This window comes from Seriola aureovittata, chromosome 11 (assembly GCF_021018895.1).
Source record: "Seriola aureovittata isolate HTS-2021-v1 ecotype China chromosome 11, ASM2101889v1, whole genome shotgun sequence".
NCBI classification, from domain to species: Eukaryota; Metazoa; Chordata; class Actinopteri; order Carangiformes; family Carangidae; genus Seriola; species Seriola aureovittata.
In genome coordinates, this window is record NC_079374.1 from 10,650,698 (window position 1) to 10,668,088 (window position 17,391).

General features: G+C 38.2%; 2 protein-coding genes across 6 annotated transcripts in view; one reads left to right on the plus strand and one right to left on the minus strand.

Annotated features, from left to right (window-relative positions):
* cd247l (CD247 antigen like) lies at window positions 1-9,676 on the plus strand. The gene is made up of 7 exons (XM_056389147.1): window positions 1-212; window positions 3,975-4,069; window positions 4,828-4,863; window positions 5,014-5,037; window positions 5,144-5,203; window positions 5,283-5,312; window positions 6,703-9,676. Exons 1-7 carry the CDS (start codon window positions 149-151, stop codon window positions 6,784-6,786), a joined length of 393 nt encoding a protein of 130 aa, XP_056245122.1. The 5' UTR covers window positions 1-148; the 3' UTR covers window positions 6,787-9,676.
* Window positions 7,826-17,391, minus strand: part of pou2f1b (POU class 2 homeobox 1b) — a 21,015-nt gene continuing 11,449 nt past the window's right edge. For 4 of the 5 annotated variants that reach the window (XM_056389146.1, XM_056389145.1, XM_056389142.1 and 1 more), the window contains 7 exons: window positions 17,231-17,372; window positions 16,911-17,056; window positions 16,332-16,520; window positions 16,020-16,134; window positions 15,565-15,904; window positions 15,374-15,462; window positions 7,826-14,557 (listed from right to left, as the gene is read on the minus strand). In XM_056389146.1, coding sequence (XP_056245121.1) covers window positions 14,286-14,557; window positions 15,374-15,462; window positions 15,565-15,904; window positions 16,020-16,134; window positions 16,332-16,520; window positions 16,911-17,056; window positions 17,231-17,372 — 1,293 coding nt within the window. In that variant the 3' untranslated portion in view covers window positions 7,826-14,285. The remainder of the gene's footprint in view (window positions 14,558-15,373; window positions 15,463-15,564; window positions 15,905-16,019; window positions 16,135-16,331; window positions 16,521-16,910; window positions 17,057-17,230; window positions 17,373-17,391) is intronic. The other variant, XM_056389143.1, reaches the window with a different exon arrangement.

Sequence of the window (17,391 nt, forward strand, 5' to 3'; positions counted from 1 at the left end):
ACCAAGTCTTAGTCCACTGACAGGTAGTCAGTTCAGCCACTTCCTCTGATCAGAGTGAGAGGAGACTGAAGCAACTATAAAACAGCCAGGAGAGAAAGATAGAAAGAAAGAAAACCTTGTTTTTACAGATAGAATAAGAGATAGAGACATGGACACGCTGATGACAGGTGTGTTTCTGCTGTTTGTGCTCCCGGTGCCTGTTTCTTGTATTGGTAAGTGAAACAAATCCATATTTTCCAAAATGAAAAATAAGTTGGCCTGACATGCAGGTATACCTGAGGGAAGAAAGCTGTATCACCTGGTTGGTTTTGTAAATGAGTCAGTGTAAAGAGACTGAGATAATTTAGTGAAACTCCAATGTGTTTTGTATTTACGCCCTGACTCAGAACGGGTATCTTCCGTAACACAGGCCTTCACTGTTCAAATGTCTGACAGTCCAAACGGTTGCTGCACTTGACCCTTTTAAATGACTTTAAACGACTTGTTCACTCAGGTTTTGGTGAAATAATATCTCTAGGGAGGACAACATCTGTGTTCCCCTCTGATTTCTGTATCGCAAAAGAGCAAGAGAGTCACAAACAAGATTACAGGCGATTTCCTACACACAGCGTCATCACATGGAAAGAGTAAAGCTATTTGTGGTTCTATTCCAAGGTCAGGAAATTATTAAACATTTTCCATTTACTGATATAAAAATAGTTGTCTATATATGGAACACAGGAAACAAATTGATAGAGACTTATTAGTGAGCTCACTGTTCATTGATGGCACAAAAATGAAATTTAGATATAAACATAATATTAATCACTCTTAAATCTGACATACTGCAGATGCAATTTGGTTATTTTCTTCCTCTTATTCTATTTATAAATAAATGTGACTATAATTCAAAGCAGCGTAAACACGCAGTATAAAATTATATATTTCCTTTCTTTTCTTTGGGTTTAACTGGAGAAGTTTTGAGAGAGTTTTGATGAGCATGAAGTTTGTGAGCATTTGATGTTTCCCAGAGTTTCTCTTTTATGTCGTAGCTAGGGAGAGTTTGTGGAGGGAAAAGTATTTTCAAAGTGATGAAAACCACTTTCAGGTCCTGTCATGTATTTCAGTCAGATTCATCGTGATGAAGGGATTACAAGAAAGCATGCATAAATAAATAATCTCCCTCCACACACTGTACTGCATCTGAAAACACTAAAGGTGAATCTCCACGGTTCATTTTCTGCAGGAAAATGTGATAAAACATCAAAACTGTCACAGCGGGAAAACACACTGTCATGAGTGAACAACACTTGATGCCACGGACATATTATATCATATTATCTATTTATCTATTTTACTTTATCTATTACTTGGGTGCACATTTGTAACCTTTTGACCACTGATTGAGTGCAGCCATATTGATCACAGTCTATCTTGCTTCATGAAAAGAAATGTCAAAATGAACGTTCATTATGTCCATGATACGGACATAGCAACAATCCTTAACTATTGATTAGGAAACATGTACAATGTGATCTGAAACGCTGAAGAGAGTGTTCACTAATCATCCAAGGCAAACAAGTCAACAATTTAATTTTAGTTATGTGATGCGTAAAATATACAAATAATGGCGCTGGCCATCTCATCAAATGAAAATATCCTTAGATGTTTTGTGCATCATTTACCCCAAATCCAGACTGATATTTTGGTAACGTTGGAAACTTCAGGATGTGCAGTAGAATTTAAAATCAAATTTTGAGGGCTTGAAAAATGTTTGGATGCATAGCATGTGCATATACTATGTTAAAAGAATAGTTTGAAATTTAGTGAAATACACTTTCTTCAACAGTGAGGTAAAACTATTCCTTTCACTTCTAAAGACAAGTTTTACAGCCAAGCGTTGTTCAAACCTACGAAACTCCGTTAATTACTTACACACAGAAGAAAGAAAAAACAAGATAAAACAAAATGTATAGGTTAGCTCAAGAATTGCCATGGTAACCATTTGACTAGTAAAACAGCTCATTTTGACCTTATCAGCAACACATACTTTTCTAAATCTATCCCTTTAAGAGCAGAAGAAATGTTACATCCTGAAGTAAAGATCAAGATTTTATGATCAACGTTTAGCCTCAGCAACCACCAGCTGCGTTCTCACAACATGGCCTTTTTTTTTCCAGCCACACAGTGAGATAAATGAGTCTCACCAAACCTCAAAGCAGCCAATCGCACTGACAGGAAGAAACTTCACATACTGAGATGCAGATATCTTATTTCCTGTTTCAGAGGTTACTCAATTCTCTGATGTGCTTCACTATGTTACTATTTTCCATCTCATGATGCTAAATGAATATCCTGAGTACCATGTGACACACACACACACACACACACACACACACACACAACACACACACACACACAACACACACACACACACACACACACACACACACACACACACAACTACATTGTAGTGTGCCATGTCCTTTGCAAGACATTACATTATATTATTATGTTATTTATGTAATGTATTTTATGTTATATATCACAGCATATTACACAATTTTTTAATTTTTTCTATGAATATATTTTATACTGAACTACAAACGGAATATATTTTAGATATTGAATAACATTGCTGCGTGTATATTCATATATTTTATGTATATTGTATTTATTATTTATACTTACATACATTTATACTTATATTAATCTTATGTGTAGTACATCTACTGTAGAGACCTGCTGCTACAGCAGCTGCACTGTTGGACCTTTTACACATATATCTGCACAAATCATTGATATAGTTTAATGCAATATATTCTTTATTGAAATTTCTTATTTATTTATTTATTATTATTTATTATTTATTTTACTTACTTTATTTGTGTAATTCAAATTGACAAAAAGTCACAGGAAAATGTATGAAAAGTTAAATATTTACTATTGTTGAAAAATAAGGTAGAACATCAATAATGAAAATTCCCCAAACTTTGAGATCAGTGAAGATACAAGATATTTTCCCAACATCATTGATATTTGTCTGATGTTAAATATGTTGTGTATGTTACCACTTATTAAAATACTTCAGTCCAAGTGGAAATCCTGCATTCACAAGCTTTCTGGTAAAAGTTTACTGAAAAATGTCTCTTCAAAAAACTTTAATGGGGCTTTATTATTATTATATATATATATATATATATATATATATATATATATACAGTAGATATTATGTAATTTAATTCTAAAAATACAATTTTTTAAAAACATTTTTAAATCAATTATTTCAGCAAGGACATTATTGTTTTTGATTTAAATTTTAAATCAGCTTGTTTAAAAATGTCATAAAATTCAGTGTCTGTAGAAACAATAAAGCTGGTTGCTCCACAAAAATCACATGTTGGAAGAAACTTGAAACAATTTCATTTGCATTGGAAATAGTTTCCCAAACACTCACTTTTGAAAGAAAATTAACCGTAAATTAAATTATGGAATAATACTCAATTAGCAGATTTTATGCATTTAATGCATTATATTAAATAATAGAAATTAATGATAGTTGAACAGTGTAGTCAAATGTATTGTATTGCATAATGTTTATAGCTTTTGTTAACAATCCCATTTATTTTATTTTTTATTTAAGTTTTTCATTTAGAAATAAAACTTCTTTTGAGAAGTTAAATTCATTTTCTGTTTACCACTCAGGCTTCTTGTGCTGTGGTAACATGAATTTCCCTTTTAGGAATGAAGAAAGTCTTATATTATTTTTTTTAATCTGAATCTGCAAGCTAAAGCAACTGCTACATACATCCGTGAGATAAAAGTGGTGGACCAAAAACAACATTTCCCTCTGAAATGTACGTAGTTGAGGAATATTTTCACAAAAGAGAAACACTTTCGTACCTTAAAGAATGCGCTGCAGTATAATAATATAATAACTTTAATACATTCATGCAGCTACCTCTGAGTATTTCTCTCTTTTGTTTGTTCTCTAGAGGGTTTTTTCGCTGAACCGGTCATCTGCTATTTCCTGGATGGGGTCCTGATGATTTACTGCATCGTCGCCACTGCGTTCTTCTTCAGAGAAAAGGTGAGTTATTGTACAGGTAGGAAAGTCTTCAGGGTTATCAGAACCCAGATAAAGATAATCAATCAACTGATTGTTTAGTTCACTGACAGATACTTTTTTATTAACAGTTTTAATAACTCAGTTTAGGGCTGGCACTAACTAGTGATTTTCATGATCAAGTTATAGTTATTTTCTTGATTAATCAATAAATGGTTGAAAATGTTCTCTCTAATTTCCTACAGACATCTTGGACATCTTGAAATTTCATGTATTATATGACCAACACTCCCAATATATATATATTGATATATATATATATATAAAGAATAGTTGCCTGTTAATTGCTCTTCTAGGCACTGCAGCTCTAAATTTTAAGTTATTCAACAGGTGAAAATAAGATTTGTGTTACAGCTTCTAAGATGTGAATTTCTTTTTATATTATTAAAAATCTATTACCTTTGAGTCTTTTCACTGTTGAGCAGGTAAAGAATGAAATTTGAATCTAATAATCAGAGACCCCGAGGTGATTGTTTTGTAACTTTCTGTCGTTGTTTCAGTTGTTTTAGATTTTATTTGAAGACATGAGTCTAGGTGCCTGTAACCTGCGATGCCAATTTGTCAACACACGTTTTATCTTATTTCATTTTATCTTATCTTTATATGATCAGACGGTCTCACTGAGATGTCTTTTTCAAGAAAAGAATAATTAGTTACAGACTTGTTATTCAATGTATTAATTTAAAAAGCTTGTGAGATTTATTTTCTTTGTTTCTGTGTAGTTTTCCTACAAACCATCTGTGGCTGTTGTAGTGTCCGTAAGTCTCCCTTCCCTCAGTATCTTTATTTTTGACAGTAGCTGCTCATGGCCACTGTTTCTTGGCTGGTTATTAACTGATATTAAATACATGTTTGTGTGAGGACAGTTCGGTTCAGTTCATTTTTGTGTATTTCTCCTGAATAAACAGGAAGAAAATGGTGGCATTTACCAGGTGAGGAAGACCGACACCCTCCACCACACACACCAGATAATGTTTAACTCTGCTGCTCAACTGTGTGGCTCTGTATTTATTTATTATTTCATATTTTCCTCTATAGGAGCTTGAGAGACCAAAAGACGCTGATCCTTATGAGGTGCTTGAACCATCAAAAAGAAAGGTAAGTCATTTCTTTTAAAGGTCATTTTCTCACCTCTTCAGTCGAAACTGTCAATCACCATGTCGTATTTTACTTCTAGAAAAAGGCTGCCAAGAAAAAGAAATCTGAGGTAAGGCGGATTTACATTCCTTTACAATAGCTGTCAAATAAAATTTTTCAATAAATAAAATAAAACTTTTCAAAGCTGTGGGATATGGTTAAAATAAAAAGGAAACGAAGAAGTATCACAGCTTTTGGTTATAATGGTGAGAGTGTTTTATTAGTATTTCCTGAAAATGTGGATGTAGCTCTGATTGTGGTGTCAAAACACATTTATTTTACATAAATGTGTTTATTTTGCTTATTTTAAGCAAAATAAATGTGTGAAAACCATAACAACCCATAAAATCTTACATTAAAAAAATTCCAGCCCATTCATTTAGTAAAAATTAAGAAATTATGCTAAAATTCAAATAATTTGAATTGGATCTCATTTCCCCATCAACCTTTTTCACAGTACACATTTTGACTTGAGAAAGGCAAGTCGGGACAGACAGACTGAAGCAGCTGGATGTTGAAATGTCACAATGTCTGCTGTGAGAAAGGGTCTCTTAAAGGGAAATTTGTACACTAAATTGCATTCATATTCATAAATATTCTTAGAATATTGAACGCCCCAAAAACAGTAGAAAGTCAGATTGTACTGATCTTACGTAAAGACAAATCCTGTAGCTGCTCATCGACCAGCTGGTGGGAGCACCAGGGTTGGTTTTACTGGTGTATGGAGACATACGGGGACTCGGATGTAATATTCAAAAATCAAATATTCTGTGAGCACACAGAGCCCATCTCTAATTAAATGTGTGGTCCAACTCCAAAACGTGTCACTTGGTGGCACGAAATTTAAGTCGCCATGCTCTTATTTCGAGTGGAATAGCACGATGTGTTTACCTTTACAAAACCCTGTATAAACATGAGCATCATTGTGCTGTTTTAAGGGTTCATTTAGAATTAAATTATCAAAGTATATATATTATATATATTCAAATATATTGTTGATTGGGAACATCCTGAGAGATGATAAAATTTTCCCACTGTGTGATCCAGAATGCTTTAATATTGCAGGACGTGTAGACATGTTTCTTTTTATACTGACCATATTGAAAAATCAAATAACAAATAAATGGCTAATACTATTGGTCATACTTTAACCAATGAGCAGAAACAAACAAAGTCATCTACAGTGTTTTACATTGAAGGTGGGACACCTCCATTATTATCATAAAAAATTCAATGAATTTTAAAGAAAGAAAACAATTACTTTTGGTTGGAATAATAAGAGGTGCCATATATATTTAATGAGTGAGGCCATCATCTGATAATTGAACTAATACCAAGACAAGATGCATCAGGATCTGGTTGTCTTACCTCTTCTGCTTATGTGGATGAGATAAGATTATCTTTGGTCAATGTGGATGAAAACGTGCAGAGAAATGGTCTAATCTTTATCTCCCCTACAGTCGACCCAACCTGAGGAGAAGGATAAAGATCCCTATGAATCGTTGATCATCCCCGCCCCACTTCCACCTAAGTCTCCCCAGTGAGGCCGTGCATGGCAACTCCTGAGTCAGCAGCATTGTTCATTGCAGCATCTATTATGATAATAATAATAATAATCATAATAATCAAATGTTTAAATTGTAAATTAAGCAAAAATGCCAGATATTCTGTGGATCCAGATTTGTTGCTTTCCTCTGTTATAAGTGATAGTCCCTTAAGTATCTTTGGGTTTTGAACTGCTGATTAGACAAAAAAGATAATTTGAAGACATCACTTTGATTAACAATATATTGCAACTTGAAAATTTCTTTAGATTTTATAAACCAAATGTTAAAAAAATGACAAATTAATCAGTAGTGAGAACACTTGTTTTCTCTACTGTAAACAGACATCAAACTTCATTTTTGATTTTTAAATATCCACAAAATATTCCACATTTTGTGTAAAAACAAAGTCTCCAGCCGTGCTAATGGCTCTGCTTTGAGCTAAACGCTAACATGCTAATGGTGTCAATGACAATGCTAATGTTTGCTGTGTGTTAGTAAGCTAACATTTGCTAATAAGGTCACATTTTATCAGCATGTACAACATCTAATAAATGTTTCTAACATTATACTGTTGTAAGCACATATGAGGACATGTTCCTTAACTGTAAGTTATTTTTCAATTAAGACACATTGTATAAATGCATCAATAAACTCCAATATCTCCTTACAACTACATTACAGTGTGTTTTAAACAATTCAATAAGTGTCTATGTTGTGCTAAATAGGGGTGCTTAGTGTTACCTCTAATTAGCGCTCAACCCAACAGGCTTATTGGAAGGTCAGTTTCTAAGTGTTGAACAAATTGATAATTTTACCTGATTATTACAATTAATCCTGTTGCGGGACCTGAGTGTGTGTGCCAAATTTGCAAGCAATAGATCTAATACTTGCTGAGATATTTTAGTCTGGGCCAAAGTGATGAACGAAGCGACCTACACTGCCATCCATAAAGTCCCCTGCACCTGCTGTAAATCATTACACCAGTTAAGCTTTATCCTGTAACTGAATGTCCAATTAAAGACAAAGCACGTCAAAACACTTGGAAAATGGTTTAATGATGTTTACAACAAAAGAGAACTGTACAGTTACAGTAAAAGATTATCTTTATATGTGTATAAAAACAAAACAAACAAAAATACAGCAGACAAATGCATCAAAATCTACTATGTATCCTGATTCACATACTTAAAACTCCTACACAATCTTTCAGTTCTATGCCGCCACAAGTGGAGGCTTTTTTTTTTTTTCTTTTTCTTTTTTTTTGTCTTGTAGTCAGATCGGAGCAGTGTCCCTCAGTGTTGTAGTCCATAATGGAAATCAAAACTCCTTACATTAGAGTCCTGGAAAGTCAACTCTTGTCAGACTGCAGAATAAGAAAAAAGGGAAATAAAACGGGGACACATTCCTTTAGATGAGCCCAAGCTTCCAAGGTGAGTAGTAAATGTTTTACAGAATGCATTTCTTGAGATACACAGACTTAATATGTACATGGTTGGCGTTTTTTTTTCTTTTTCTTATTTTTCCTCTCTTGTTGAAAGCCATGGTCACTTGGGCTGTGAACTGATAAATCACACACGACACACCCAAAAACATACAAAAATACTATATCTTTAACCTACCAAGAGTAAGACAGTTTTGCAATTAGTTCCATGCTGTGACAGAAAAAGGAGATTACAACAAACAAATGAGAAACAGACGCTTTTCACGCAAGTTTATCTCAGAAATATACCAAAATATACATCTAAGCTTTGGAATTACTGAGGCTAGGACTAAAGCCAGTGCTGGGTTTGTCTCTTAATACACATGCTGCAGGGTGGAAGGGCGAGAAAACAGAGAGAGAGACAGGACAGAGAGATATCTTTGGTATCTGCATTTGTCAAAAGTTAAATATTTGGATTTTTTGCTTTGGGATAGCGCTTGTGAGGTCCTACAACCTCACCTAGAGTAAAGCATTAAACAAAGTGTCACTGAAGCCCGTCGGCCAGAGGTCTGAGCCGGAGGGACACAGTCCATGCAGAGTGAAGGACCATGATGCATAGTGTCACAGCTGATCAGAGTCTGTAGTGAAGAGACAATGTCAAAGGAGAGAGCTGAAGAGGGAAGGTGGGAGGGAGGAAGAGGAGGGGGGGGGGCACAGCAGTGAGTTTTAGGGACCGCAGGATGTATATTCCTGGAGACAACAGGGTAATGTCCTGGGACTACAGTGTACAGGTGATGAGGAAGAGACACACGCACTGTGAGAGGCAGGAACAGCATTTTTCACCACAGTCCTTGAGAGAGAGAGAGAGAGAGAGAGAGAGAGAGAGAGAGAGAGAGAGAGAAAGAGAGTGGAGGGGGAACATCCTAGCAACAGCGCTCAAGACAAACAAACATACAGAGTCCTGAGCATGTACAGTGTGCACAGGAGTAACCCTCAGCGTGTATTAACAAACATCACCCAGCTACCACCGGATTGGTTCGTGTCTGTCGGAGAGAAGCCCGCTCACCTCCCGCTCAGCCCCCTCCGATCCCCGCCCACAGGCACTGAAACCGCTGCACCGGCGGGATGCCGGAGTGTTTTGTTTTTCCGGGCGGATACACATTCGCATGCAATAAAAAGCAAACTTTTTTTTTTCCTTTTTTTCTTTTTTTTTTTTTTACAGATGAACCGAGGACTCGGGTGAGAGCGTGCAGCCGGGATTTGATGCTGAGCAGTGAGACGGGGATGGGCGGGAGATGGTGTCGTTCGTATACAATCAAGTTAGAAGTCTTTGGTTAATGTTGGTATCACAGGGGAAGCGAGAGCGGGCTGCGACAGCGCACCGTCATGTGGGAAGACTTGTTCATACCTGTACCTGATCCGAGTGAAAATACAATTAAAAATTAAAAAAGAAAAGAAAAAAAAAAAGGATTGTCAAACTTAAAAAAATGTTTAAACATAGAGGGGGTGTTAAAATGCACGTGTACCTACACCACATTAATCAAATGACCCATTTATATCATAGAGAGTAACTTTGAACTGACGATTAAGGACAAAAGAAACATTTATCTGAAGTTACAACAAATAATTTCCACCCAATGCTGAAATATATCAGTGTGCAGCAAGAGAACACCAAACAGTGAAAGAAAAACAGCAGACATTCATGGGTACTGGTGTGAATTTTGTCTCCCCCTTGTGGCGACATTTTTCCGACACCCTTCACTAAGTACAGGTATGACCAGGCTTCTCCACAGACACAAGTTTGAGTATTTTCATCTTTTTTTTTTTTGTGAGATTTTATAAAATATTTTTCTTATTTCTTAAGTAGATTAAAGCAGGTTTTCACTCAGTCTTGAGTTAGAAATGAGGTATACAACAGCTCCTTTGCCTTACTGGTGCTCCACACTTCCTTTGTCAACGTTAAATACCAGCAAACCAGTGTGGTGGATCAACATACAACAACTTGACGAGTGGCTGATCCACGAGCGCATGTCAAAATCTCTGAATCACCAGCTGAAACTGAAGCATTAAAGCCAAGTCAGTGGCAATAAGTTCATCAGTTGTCAGCTAATAAGATCACAAGTAGAACACAAACTGTAGTTTTACCATAATAAATCAAAAACTGGCTTGCTTAAAGGCTCTAGTTAATCAGTAGAGAACCCCCCTCTGGACAAACAACAAAAATAAGTACTCTCATGTCTCACCCTTTTAAAAATCACTCTCAAACACCCGCTGGAAGATGGGAAAAATGCACTATAATGGTTTGCAGACTGCCCTCACTATTCTCTCTTTGTAAGACACACTCACTCACACACACACACACACACACCCACCTGCTGGAATTATTAGTAAAGCTTTTCTAACAGGTATTCAACCTGTCTGAGTCACACCTAAAAACATAGGTAGCAACGTAATCATCGCACGCACCAAAATGCCCAAAGTACACTGTATTGTTTCGCTGAAAACAATGCACCAGGTGAGCTCAACGCTCAAGCTCGCACTCACACACAACAACAATGCTACAATGCTCATGTCTTCTACGTAACAATAAGGCATAAATGATAATGTTAATCTTCTTTGTCAAACTAAGAAAGCCAGTGATCTTGCCCTCTCACACTATACAAAACAATTAAAGGCATAAAGTAATATTAAAAAAAAAAAAAGTCAAATGATTGTTAAAGACAGCACAGCAAATCAAGTCCACAAACGACTCAACAAAAAAGAAAAAAAAATCAAAAACAAAAATCTATTAAAAGATTAAGATCAGATGCTTCAGTCTCCTACCAAACCACAGGATGTGTCTGTCAGGAGCGCCTGAACGAGACCCTCCCGTAGAAAAGTCCTCGCAGATACACGACAGACACAGGTGTCAGCGACTCACGCTCCACCGAGGCGTGGCCTCAGATTTCTTCTAGTTTTTTTGGTCTTAACAGTTTTCAAAAAAAAAAATTGCTCTTTCGTAATAATAAAAGGAAGATTTAGGGGAGATTTTTTGAGTAAGCATGATAAACACTACATTCAGTCTTGATAACATACTGGTTCAAATATAAAATATGAATATCTTACAAGTGTTTATATATATATTTATATGTATAGAATTAAGAAAAGATCGTTTCTCTAATTCTTCAGTCTTTCCTCAGATAAATATTTCAGTAACATCCTATGGTGCCGATGGCAACTGGTTCAGCTAGCACACGTTCGACTCATTAGTAACTACAAACAGCACTGGAACAGGACTGAGTCCTTTAGGCCCATCGTGGCCTCAGAGACAGGGAAACCAGCAACGTGAGCAGCCAGACACCTGCCGAGCTGCAAAGAGAAAGGCTTTTACTTTGGCAAGAAAGATCTCAAAATAATATTTAAACCTGGAAATACCCCATAAATAGTAGTACTAGAAAATAGCAGTAGTAGGTTGTCTTTTTAATGTATGGTTCCTATGTGTGGTTCATCAGTATAAACTCTGAATGGTAAGCCAGACAGTACTTATACATTCTACACTGTTCTATACACAGAAATGTCTAAAAGGTGAACCTTATGTTTAAGTGCTGCTGAGGTATATTCAGTCAAAATAAATCAATAACAGAAAAGAAGTACACAAGAGGATAACATGGACAAATTTTGCTGCTTACAGTCTCAGTGATTTAATAATCACTCTGGTAATTCGTTTTGTTATTTGGAAGCAGCAGAACAATGCTACTTTTGTACGGGGTTTAGTTGAATGTGTAGCACATAAGAGTACTTAGCCCGACGCTGTGTTGGGTAAGATAATTTGGCGCGTTTTAAACTAGTCCGCAGACAGATTTGGGGAGCAGCATATTGTTTCCTAACATGCTGGTTCACAATGTTGGTGCTGAGAGGAGGTGTAGTATGTCATCCGATGCAGTTACATAGGTGAGCCCTCCAGATGAGAGGGTCCAAACCACAAAACCTGATTTTCACAGGGTGCAGTCATAAAGCTATAGGAAAGCATGCGGGCCTCTCAACAGCGCAACTCCACCCGGAGCTTCAGCAGCAAGTTGTTAAAGCTAAGTTTCTGTGATCCTTATCCAGCAGCACCAAATCAGGAATTATCAGGTACTGACCAAGGTGAGAGAAGAGGAAAATATTTTACTATAGCAGTGGTCAGAGTAGAGATCATGAACGGCAACTTGTGTGCTCGGACAGGCACAGCAACTACTGAGGAAAACCACTTTGGTTCAAGCTGTTGTTTTATGGCTGAATATTAGTACAAAACCAAACAACAGAACCTTTCTATTATGCTTCAGAAAAGTCCAGAACTGCTACCAAAATGGCCAAAACTGATTAAAAAAGGAAAACAAGCCATCAAATGGCTCAAAGAAATCCAGAATCAGGCATTCGGGGTGAGGCCCCAGTGATACAAATCAATTCAAAAAGAGTAAAAGGAAACTACTTTCTCATGCCACAACTCGCCTGTCTCTCTCTTTTTGGTCAGTTTTGCTGCCAATTCAAAGTTGAGCTATGAGACACTTGGTCAAATTAAAAAAAAAAAAAAAAAAAAAAAAGGTCATCTTTGGAAAATGATCATCAAAATATTGCATTTCTAAAATCTGTTGACAATGAAGAGAGATTCTGTACTCATAAATATATTGACAAGACTAAGCTACACCGACTACACACAGCAATTATTTTAACAAATATTTTTGGTATATCTTAAAGTACGTAAGCCAGTCAAGTGACTGCAGACAAATAAAAGACAGAATTTCATTCCTCCCAAAAAAGGCAGACTGCAGCTCATCAATCCAGTTTTTTGGTACAGATACTGTGCACAAGTAGATACAACGGTACTACTATTAAAAAAGAAAAAAGAAAACAAAAAACACAATACAATAACCTCATCTAGCCGACGCCACCATACGTTTGGTATGATGACCATGCCCCCTGACTAGTCCTCCTCGACACAGACCAGTCAGCCGCACAGCCTTATGCAGTCACTGAACTCTCAGCACCTGCCTGAGCTGTAGACAACACATGCAGACTTCTACTTTCTACCTCTGAATCCAAACATAATGTACATTTTTCCAATGGATCACCATCCAAAAACAAATCACCCTTAATCGGACACGGCACTGCATGTGTGCAGCTCTTTTTAAAGCTCTCAACATATTGTTTTTAGTCATTTTCTATCAGTGTCTATGATCCACACCTAGACCGCCGTTTTACAAAAGCTCAGCAGCTACTTTGCCACCGCAGCGCGATGTAAAACTCAGTGTTTCCAGAAAGAGAGACTCAGAGAGACATATCTGGTCCCTCCGACCCTTAAAGCAATGATAACCTTTATATCGGCCACTTATTACTTGTTTTTAAAGCCTTATAACCACGATTAGAAAGTGATAGTTAAATCTTAACTTAATATTAGACTTACAAAGTTCTGAAAATGTCAAAAAATACAGACAGTAAAGATAAAGGAAAAAAGTCTCTAAAATATAACTTTGATATGATTTACGTCAAAGCCTGTCCAAAAACCCAAGAGATAATCAACGATGGGGCAACACACAGATCCCCATTAGTGATGATGAATATTGTGAAATTAGTAGTAAATCAGTTTAGTTTGAATGTTAAAAGAGCAAAATCCTAAAGTTTTTGGTTAGAAGTATTTCAGAGAAAATTCTGACCTGGAAATAGGAGGATATATATATATATACAAAATGTGAACAGCTTGATGGTGCCGAGGATATTTTCTTCCTGGACACATGTCAAGGTTCATGAGGAGCGGCAGGCCAACAACAGTGTCCATCTGGCTACTGTTTGTGGAAAAAACATCCAAGAATCATAAAGGAAAAGACAGCAAACAAACAAACAAAAAATAAAAAGTTAACCTCAACCTCACTCGAGGTTCTCTTCTTTTTGGTGGCAGCAAAAAGGATTAAATAATGATAGATACAATGGAAAGAATGTGGGGTGGTTAGTGAAGCACGGAGCCTATATCAAACGACCTCCCTATTCCCTACATGGTGTGATAAGAGTAGTGCACGACATAAGAAATAGGGCGTTAATTCGGGATGCAGCCTGACTGGCTTCACTGAGCCTTGGAGGCAGTGGTAATGGTCGAGGCTTGCACAGGCACAGCAGCTGTGGTGGCTTGATGATGAGCATCTGCGGTGACCTGAAGCCCCCCCGCCCCGGCCGACACCAGGCTGACGGGGTTGCTGGTGAGCAGCGACAGGTTCTGGGGGCTCAGGAAGAGCGGCGTGGTCACCAGGTTGGGCGTGTTACCAGCAGAGGTGTTGGCAAACAGCAGGTTGCTGCCGTCCAGAGAAGTGATGGGGATTGTGCCGCTCGACGCCAGAGCTGTGGAGAATATTGGAAAGAAGAAGCGGGTGGTGCTTTTAGTGTAAGACGACGAGATGGTTGACAGCGCTCTCTTTCTGAAGGATTTGTTTTCGTCAGAATTTATCAGCAGCTCAGTGGGATTAATTTTTCTACTCGCAGAAGTAATTTTCTCTCAACAGGATTAACTTCATGGGCGTGGCCTGAATTATAGTACCCTCAATATGCAAATGTATTGTGTCCTCATTAAGTTTTTGCTTTCATTATACAAATTATACCAACAATGGGTTATACTCATGACCTCATGATGGCTTTTTTCCCCCCATAATTTTCTCTGTTCATATTCCAAATATGTTCCCCAGGGCCAGAGACCAGAACCCTGTTTCTAGGAGATGGTACAATCAATTAAAATCTAAGATAACAATTACATAAAAATACAGACTATTTTTACAGTCCTTCAATGCAGTTTTAACTTGTCTTCCTCATCACTCCCTACCACACACCCAACACCCATAAACTGATTTCTAATCAGCGTTGTTCATCAGTATGTCAGGTATCCAGTCTGTTATTACCACTTTCAGTATTCAGAAGATCAAATCTGAGATCTGAGTGAGGACGTGGGTGTTGCTGAGTATTTTTTCAAATTTAGTAATAACCATTATGAAATACTGTAGAGTACCGTGTCCCTCGAAAGACAAACCACCCAAACGAAATACAGAAACAGTCCACAGTTCAAAAAGAGGTTGGGAAACCCAGCTTCATACCAAACATCGTTTTGTCTGAGACTAGAAAATATTTGCTCGGTGTTAAAAGTAATTTCATAACATTAGTACACACCTTGAATGGTGGCCAGGGTGCTGTTGCTCATGAGGGCAGGACTCAGTGCGCTGCCAAGGCCACCAGGAGTCAGGCTGAGCAGGGCCCCCCTAGACACAAACACAGGGGAAGATCATTTAGATCAATAGAGAAGACACCTTAACACCAGAGGTGATATTTAGAAGACCAGTTCGAACGTGGCCAGCACTAACCCTGGAGCGAACTGGGAGGAGGCCATCAGTCCTGGGTTAAGCCCTGCAGCAGCAGCCGCCATTGCAGCAAAGCTCGCACTGGTGGGCAACTGGGCGGCACTCTGCAGCGCCGCAGACAGCCCCTGAGCCGACACCATCACCTGACCTGTCCCTAAAGTGGTGGCTATGGATGTCGGAGCCTGGGTGACGATGGTGTGCGCCTGAGTGCCAACCTTGCTCTCTGTGGTCGTGGACTGAATAGTCGTTGGTGACGGGCTTAAAGATGGAGAGCTGGGTGCTGTGGTAACCATAGGTGCGGTGGAGATGACGGATGCAGTATTTGTGGCTCCAACTGTCGAGCCTTTGGGGGAGAATGGGGAGAAAATAACAGAAATAAAAATTAACCTTAAAATTAATTAAAATTGTATCATTTAGTGTGATGAGAAACACGCTGTCATAAAGGCAAACACACACACCTGTGAAAGACAAACTGGAGACGCTGGTGCTGGTGAGAGGCATCACTGGGTTTACAGTCAGAGTGGTGGGTGTGTTAATAGTTGGACTGCTCACAAGGCTTGCTGTGCTGGCCACCTGAGAAACAGGGGAAGAGGAGGAATTGAATGAGTAGTTGTTGTTTTTTTGTTTTTCTGGGCGCTGCGGGTAGGACTGAGCCTTAATGGTACGCGCTCTAATACCGGGTTGCCCCCCACAGCATCATTTAGCTACAGCTACCTCTACAAAATAATTAAATAACAAGAGTCATCACATGATCCTGTGTCCATCCTTACCAACGGGCTACTGGGGGTAAATATGGTTTTGATGGGGGTGCTGCCTCCGCCACTGTTGCCACTGCTGGGGGGGTTAATCCTCTTCTCTTTCTGCCGACGATTGCAGAACCAGACCCGAATGACCTCCTTCTCCATGTTGAGCTGGTCAGCGATCATGGTGATCTCTTCAGAGGTAGGTTTTTGGTTCTGCTTGAAGAGGGCAAAGAAGCCAGGGATTCCCTGTCAGCACTGAGGAGACTAAATCATTCACTACCTCCACACCCCATTTATACTATGATCATTTCATATACTTACAAATTTGTAAAATATCCAATGCTTCTGCCAGAGTTTCCTGACAATGGTTTTTCAAACGGAAAAAAAATAATTCTCCATAGAAACCCCCAAAAACCACCCGTGCTGCACTTCTCCACTGTTCCTCTGTATATTTTTAAACAATTCTACTATGTCAAAATATGAAAAAATATTGCTAAATAAAAAGTTTTTAGCTTGCACAATAAGCAACAAATAGTAACCCCTAACTTTTGCTTAATGGGAATAAAAACTGATCAATATGTAACTTAACAAACGGGAGTTTCTCACCTCCAGAAAGCTCTTTTCTAAGGCCACTCGGATGTTGGTCTCGATACTGGTCCTCTTTTTCCGTCTGCGATTGAGTCCCTCTATGCCCATGCCTGGGGAGCCCAGAGCACTGGGGCTGGACAGGGCCTGGTCAGATGTCAGGTTCTCTGCACAAACAGCACCGACACAAAGGAAAGGGAGGGAGGTAAAGACGAGGTACTGTAAAGATACATATCCTGTCTATCCAAGTGCAGATGTGACGCTAACACTTTGCACATTATGCAGAGTAAAAGTACTTGTTCACTTCTGTATCACTTATTCAGGAAGGTTCAGGGACAAACCTGCATCATTGAGCCACTTCTCAAGCAATGGCTTAAGTTTGCACATGTTCTTAAAGCTCAGATTCAAGGCCTCAAAGCGAGAGATGGTAGTTTGGCTGAAGTCGTTTCCATACAGCTTCCCCATGGCCAGGCCAACATCCCCCTTGAGAGAAAAATAGGAA